Raw genomic sequence first — 7,409 nt, 5'->3', positions numbered from 1 at the left:
TCTCAGGGCAGACAGAGAAAAGAAAAGATAAATGCAGACACCGGCTTTTCCCAAATAATGGATTTTGGCCAAATGTAAGTCTTTCTTAAAGCTGCGTTTATAGAGGATCTGTCCCCTCCCCCTTGCCTTCTTCCCCCCATCTTGTATCCTCACCCCATCATGCTAGACTAGAATGTGTAAGATGGGGGAAGGGTGTCCTACCAAGTGCTCTGATGATTTATCCCTGTCCTGCAGGGGAGGGGTGGGGGGTGCTGAGCCACGTGCCTTCTCACAAAGGGCTCCTGGGGGTTAGGGGCTCAATGCCGTAAAAAGATTAAATAACAAGAGTTACTGACCATGCAAGAGGGGCTGGGTTTGTAATTTAGGGGTGCAAGACTAAAACACCATTCACTTGAAAGTGAGATGTGTTGCTAACAGCCTGTATTTCTACTCAAACAGAAATAGAAGACGACAGTCATTTCTGTATAGTTCCCTTTGTATGCAAATCAAACCCTCTTTTGATGATTTGTTACCCATCCCATCCCTTGTCAGACACATGCTTGACCATGGAAAACCCCTCAGATGGGCAATGTGTGAACAGCGTAAGTGCGCCCCATTTTAAGAAAATCCCGATACCATCTTGTGAACTTAACCGTTTAATGACAGCATGTTTATGAATACTACTAAAGAAAAAACATTTGTTTAAAACATGATTTGGATGTTGAAAAAGATCAGTTTTCATCTTATGACATTTCCAGAAATATTTGTGTTATGTAAAGGAAAGCACATTGGCATTTCCAGTGAATTTAAGTTCCTAACCCCAAATCTGGAGAACATCTTCTCGTGACTCAAGAACAAATCTCAGAACATTAAAAATTTCCTGCCTCTTCTCCAGGTAAGCCCTCCATCTATTACTTGACTCAAAGTAATTACTTGATGGTCACACTGATTTCATCAGTTTACGGGAGAGAGAGAAGAATCAACACTTCCGAGGTGGGAGGGACTGAATCCCTCCCTGTCATGAAACCAGTAAGAATTCAAGGCTGAGAGCAGGGATGCATTCACTCCAGATGGCAGGGGCTCCCTAGGGGCAGAGCTAGGGCCAAACCATCCTATCCCCTTCCAGGCTGATGCATGTTTCCTGGAACTGTGCATGGCTCCATAAAATGACTGAGTTGGAGGCTCATGCCACCAATCCCTGTCCCCTTCTTAATGAGTTCTCTTTAGGGATGTGGCTTATTTTGCAGAAGAGGGCAAATTCCCTTCAAAGGGAGTTCTTACGGTATGATTTGTGAGTATGAAGTCTAAACTAACGGTATCTTTGATAAATGTTGTACATCTTAGAACAGAGAGGTTCCTAAATGGTGACTAGACACGTATTTCCCTATGTGGGGAAAAACTAGGGTGTAGGCTTGCTTGGGGAAAGAATCACAGAACAGACAGAAAGGGAGTTTGCGTGGCCTTCAGCCTGGGGACCTGGATGACCTGATGAAGGCTGAGTACACAGTGACATGTTTTGGAAAAGGCAGCCTAGGAGACATCATAGGCCTGGTACTTTGTTATGGTTGATGCTCTTCTGTTTTTCTCCTGGGATAGGTAGTAGATGCGATTGGCCTCTGGGTAGGTAACTTTGCTGAGTGGAAGCTTGTAGATGGCAGGGTTGTTGGTCGTCAGGAGCAGGAAGGTGAGTGCTGAGAGGCAAAAGGGCCAGGTGCATGGTGGCAGTCCAAACTGGGCAGGGGTAGAAAAGAGACACACAAGAGAAGCCTTGATTATATCAGATGCTTTGGCCTGTTTCATCAGCCCTTAACACTCCCCTACAGCCCTGGGTAGAGGATGGGATGCTTTGTGGGTATTGAGAGGAATAATACTTCTTGACCAATATAAATAAAAGCATGTCAGTGCTGTCTGCCTGAACTGTAACAGGTGGATGCACATTCTCCAAAATGCAGCCATTGGAACCCTATTACAATATGGCTTTATGTAGAAGTCATGTTTTGCCTTGGGCTGTCTGGCTAGGTTATACCTTCAACTCTAGGAACTGACCATTGCCTGCCTCTCCCATAGCCCCTGTTGAAGGAGTGGCATTGGCAGCCATTTTGTAGCTCACGATCTTTATCTCTTTGGTCACAGCTGATTGGACTCCAGCAATGCGACTTCCACAGGCAGATGGCCTGGGAGTTGAATCCCTCTTTTGAGAATTTGAACTAAGAGAGACTGGGCTCTTGGTCTGAAAGGACTGGAGAGCCACCCAGTGCTGGGTGGCCGCTAGGGGGCTGTGTGCAGCAGAAGAAACCCACCACAGACACAGGGAGATAGAACAGACATCTGGAGAGAGGCAGAGATGTAATGTCCTAGTCCTAGGGGTTGGAGGTGGAGGGTAGCTGCCTCTATTTTCAAGGGCTCCTCCATTCCCAGCTCTCCTTCTCATGGTGTTGACCTATTTTTTTCTTCCTTAAGATGCCCTGAGGCTTTTCAAAACAAAATGTTTATTTATTTTTGAGAGAGAGAGAGAGAGCAGTGAGGGGCAGAGAGAGAGTGGCAAGGGGCAGAGACAGACCAGTGAGGGGCAGAGAGAGAGAGAGTGGGAGACGGAGGATGATCCAAGGTGGGATCTGTGCTACAGCAGAGAGCCCAATGTGGGGCTCGAACTCGTGAACCAAACTGTGAGATCATGACCTGAGCCAAAGTTGGACACTTACCCGACGGAGCCACCCAGGCGGCCCATGCCCTGCGGCTTTTTAATACACCTCTCGCTCTTCCTTGAGATCACTTGAGTGGAGAGCTTGGTGATAAGGAGTCTGTAGACTCAACTATAAGGCTGACCAAATCATGTTCCCCCACACCCAACCTCATTTCCTTATAAGCAGTAAAGACCTCAGAAAACACCACGGGGATAACAATGCCAGTAATGTGCTGCTCAAAGATGGCACTGCTGGGTGAAACTTGGAGAAGGACTACAGCAGCCAGACCATGGCCGTAAAAATACCCACGAGTAATGAATTCCACCCAACAAGTCTCTCCAAAGTCCTGCTCACACTACACAGTGTGTTTTGGGAAGAACCCTCTGGAACCCCACAGTGGGAAAGGAAGTAGGTCTGGAGTTCACATCTCAGACCCACATCTCAGCTCCAACCACCTTGTTAAAGTTATTTCATCCGTCTGAAACCTATTTCCTCAAGAGTAAAGTAGGGATAACAGTGTCCACTCAGACAGTTAATGCCTAGTGCATATTAAGGACTCAGTAAACAGCCCTCAGCACTCAGTAAACAGCGGTCATGATTGTCAAGTGGGGGGGGGGGCACGTGGAAGACAGGGCTGCATGTATGAGTGCCAGTGAGGAAGCAGAGGAGTGCAGCTCCCAAGTGCTCTGTCTGTGGAGGGTGTGAAGGGGCTCATAAATGTCACTTGACATTTTTATATTGTTCTTCAAGCAGATTGGACATTCCTTCCACGGGAGTAAATAGCCTGCCCTTTTTTGTCTCCCTGAGAGTGTTCAGCATAGTGTCCTAAACATAGTAGGCACACAGAAAGTAAACTCGAGTTCAAAAAAAGTTTAAATGGCATGGTATTGCCTCTAACTTCTCTGCCCGCAGAGGAAAAGGGCCAGTCATCCTCTAAATGCCTGTGATCAGAAACAAAAGCCTCCTGTTTGCATCCCTTCCAGTACCTTGCCCAGGGAAGGCACGTGACACATATTCACTGGCTGGACAGTCAGGTGGAAGGATGGGTACAAGAATGATGGGAAAGCCTGGAGTGCGAAGGAGCCACAGAGACCATACTCCATGCTCTAGTTACCCGCCCATTCTTCTGATGGCTGACCAATCAGCCCCAGCTCTTAGATTCCCCATGGTGCAGGCTTGCTATCTTAGGGTTTTATCCGTTCATCATTTCTTGAGCACCTATTATGGGCTGGGTATTGTAATAGGTACTATGGATAAAGACTAGAATACAGCCGGGCCCCTGTTCTGAAGGAGCACGTGGGCTGAAGTTGGAAAAGGAAGAATATGTATAAGGCTCGTCACCATACTGTACGTCAAGTGTCATAGCAGAGGCGTGTACAAGATTCACCAGAGCCCAGAGGAGGATTTGGCCCACTGGGAGACATAGGATGGTATCAGGGAAGGCGGGTTCTATTGCCTAGAAAATTCCTTCCTATGCTAAGTTCAACCTGCCCAATTTCCCTAAGGGTGAGGAAGGGATTTGTGCAGGTGTGAGTAAAATGCCCACCGTCATCCCTACCTTCAGGACCACTGGGACTTTTCCTGGTTGCTTTTATCAAATGTGCCCTTGAACCCTTATATAAAAGGGGGAGGCATCAACTGCGGGCTGAGCCCTGAACACTCTGTGCCGGACCGGGGGCCCTACCCAGTGTACGTGGGGGCTGGGGCTGGCCATGCGGCTTCTCCTGTCTCAGACACCACCTCACACTAGGGCTCAGACAAGGAAGGGATTCTTGGACTGGTGCATGTGCACATAGCCACCAGCGCTGGCTTCTCTCAGGTATTGCTGGGGCTTGGTTCCCTGTCTTCCCTGGAGACTTCCCTCATGACCCCCTCAACTCCTAGTTGCCAACGGATGAACGGAGATGTACCCTGGCCCATAAGTTAGTTGGGCAGTTGATCTATAAACATACAAAAAAATTAAATAATAAAGATTTAAAACTAGTTCTAGGAGATGATGCAGCTGAAAGAATTCGAGTTACAAGATAGTGTTCTTCAAATTGTCCTTCTATAACAAGCTCCACTGACCCCCTGACAATGGTGTCTGTTTGACCGGTGGTTGACATTGAACCTTTAGAGACCCAGCTCCTTCTGTCTAGCAGGTGCTGAGGCAAGCAGTGTGATTTGAGATGAGAAGGATGAGTTGGGGAAGGGTCTCCAGAGGACAGGCTTGCATTGGCTGTGGGGAGCTGAAAGAACGGGGGAAGGGCGTTGTGGCACGTTCTTAGCCGACGCTGACTCACCACGGACAGCACGTTAGCCAGCGCAGCACCCAGGTAGGCCGCAAACAGTGCTGGGAAAAGAACCAAGAAACAGTCCAGTGACTGACGGTGCCTCAAGCTTAGTCTACATATTATCTCCCCAGACATTTTATGCCACAAATGCTATCTCTCAGATTAAAATAAAACTTGAATTATGTTTCTATTAGTTGACAGCCCTGAAATGTGTTAAATTCCAGGCAAATGCCGGTACAGCTAAGACAGCAGATGAACTTTGTTAAAAAAGGGCCAGAATGGAGTGATTATGGTTCTCTTGGGTCCCACCACCTTGCATTCTAGCAAAGGAACATTTAGCAGCATAAACCGTACATGAAAATTTTACTATACAGCCAAGGCAAGTGGATCCCAGAGCTCCCCGCTGGAATATTTCACCACGAGTTATTAATGTAATATGGCTTTCCAGGGAGGAACAGCATTCTCTAAGCTTGAGGAAGACCAAATATGCCCACTGCCTTGTCTTCCCGGCTCTGCCTGCAGAGGGTGCGGCCAGGCTGGCCACTGGGAAGAGCCACGTGCCGGTAAGAGGTGACGCTCTGTGAAAACGAGCAAGTGTAATTGGGCTTTGCTTCCGAACTCTCAATTTCTCAACCGAAAGCATCTCAATTGTCCTCAGGATATTAACAACAGCAAATCTTTATTAGAGAGTCACTGAGCACCTGGCTGGTAGCCATGTGACCACATCCTTCAGCATTCCTCTGGCGTAAGCATTATTGGAAGGTCCTAATGATGAGTATTTGGGTGCTTAAAGTTAATCTTCGTATCTGAGGTAAATCACCCAATTCTATACATAAAGATTAATTTGAGTAAGGGTTGCTCTGTCGGTTGGCTCCAATCACCAGCCAGGAGAGTAGCCATCACAGAGACAACCCATGAACCACAACCCAACAGCCACTGTCTAAAAGTTCTGTCTTCGTGGGGCTGAACACTCTGTGTGCCGTGAAAACAGTTTTTACTGTGTGAATCGTTGAACAACCACTCAAAACCGTTTTAGATACAAACGCTTTTGTGAAGCAAACAATCCTCCCGTTTATCTTTGGGGGATCCACAGAATCTTCAGGGTGGTTGTCCCCGCAGGGACAGTCACAGGTGGTGCCGAAGGTGCAAAGGGAGCTAGTGGTGGTCCCTACCACAGGCGATGGCCAGGAAGTGGGTCTGCCAGGTGATGACGTAGAACATGCCTCCGATGGCAATGCAGGCCAGCGTGCTGTTGAAACCACACAGGCCGAAGTAGATGGAGTCCAAGGGCGTTGCAATAGTGAGGGCTGCGAGAGAAGGCAGGCATCAGTGTTGAGTTCGGGGGGGGGGGGTGGGTCTCGTGGGGCTTGCCTGCCCCTCCTGAAAACCACCATAGTTCCTAAAGCCCAGACCAATCATCCTCTTAGGCATTTATAAAAAAGAACTTCTGATTTTATTCAGTGAAAAAATATCTAAAGGAAACAAATGGCCATAGAGTCACATGAGTATTAGTGGTGATGCTGTTATAGGTAGAAGAGAGCCTTTTGAGTATAGACTCTGCAGCCTTTTAAAGCAGAGAAGTTCCTTTCCCTGCCAAGAAAGAGGACTTTTCCTTCTTCACTGATATTTTTTTAAGAGAGAGAGAGAGAGAAAGCACACGAGTGGTGCGGGAGGTGGAGAGAGAGAGAGAGAGAGAGAGAGAGAGAGAGAGAGAATCTTAATCCATGCTGAGCATGGAGCCAAACATGGGGCTCCATCCCACGACCCTGGGATCATGACCTTAGCCAAATCAAGAGTTGGACGCTAACCGATTGAGCCACCCAGGCGCTCGTTCACTGATATCTCCGTGTTCTCTAGTGGAATATCATCCCTTGAGACAAGACTTAAAATACAAACATGACTGGAATTAACCTCTCCAAACTTTAAATTTATACTAAGGTGTAACTGACTAACACCAAATCCTTTCGGGAAGGCAGCTTTTGCTCAGAAACGCATGAGGGCACTGGCACCCAAAGTAGGGAACCAGGGTACAATGGAAGGGGGGAAAGTTTGTAGGAATAAGCGGGGGTGGGGAGGTGGGTATCGAAAACACCTGTCACCATTTTCTTCAGAGCTGACTCGAGACACTAACATCCGTATGGCCCATTAACACGTCAGAAGTGATGACACTAACCTGCCAACATCCCCATGGTGGAGCCGATCGCAGCGTGTAGGCAAATGAGAGGTGAAGATATGAACAGAGCTATGAGGAAAATGCCTCCAGTCCAGGGGTTGTCACAGCCATACACCTGGCCGACTCCAACAGGGATGGCTCTCAAGAGCTGCAGGTGCAAAGGGTCACATGCAGTTAAGGAGGCAGAAGAGACAACTTGAACCTTGGCTGGAAAAGATTCGTGCCAAGCCTTGTACACCAACAGTTCGCAACAGGTTTCTGAGACATTTTTATCCAAATAGGTTAACTCTAAAAGGAACA

The 7,409-nt window shown here is 47.7% G+C and overlaps 1 protein-coding gene across 6 annotated transcripts in view; it reads right to left on the bottom strand.

Annotated features, from left to right (window-relative positions):
- Positions 1-619: 619 nt before the first annotated feature.
- The window catches only part of SLC14A2 (solute carrier family 14 member 2), a 442,799-nt gene continuing 436,009 nt past the window's right edge, over positions 620-7,409 (bottom strand). For 5 of the 6 annotated variants that reach the window (XM_053205526.1, XM_053205525.1, XM_053205527.1 and 2 more), the window contains 4 exons: positions 7,110-7,257; positions 6,109-6,243; positions 4,946-4,995; positions 620-1,710 (listed from right to left, as the gene is read on the bottom strand). In XM_053205526.1, coding sequence (XP_053061501.1) covers positions 1,510-1,710; positions 4,946-4,995; positions 6,109-6,243; positions 7,110-7,257 — 534 coding nt within the window. In that variant the 3' untranslated portion in view covers positions 620-1,509. The remainder of the gene's footprint in view (positions 1,711-4,945; positions 4,996-6,108; positions 6,244-7,109; positions 7,258-7,409) is intronic. The other variant, XM_053205528.1, reaches the window with a different exon arrangement.

Source organism: Acinonyx jubatus, chromosome D3, assembly GCF_027475565.1.
Source record: "Acinonyx jubatus isolate Ajub_Pintada_27869175 chromosome D3, VMU_Ajub_asm_v1.0, whole genome shotgun sequence".
Classification (NCBI taxonomy): Eukaryota; Metazoa; Chordata; class Mammalia; order Carnivora; family Felidae; genus Acinonyx; species Acinonyx jubatus.
Note: the sequence above shows the minus strand (reverse complement) of the source record. Positions and strands in the feature narration are given on the sequence as shown.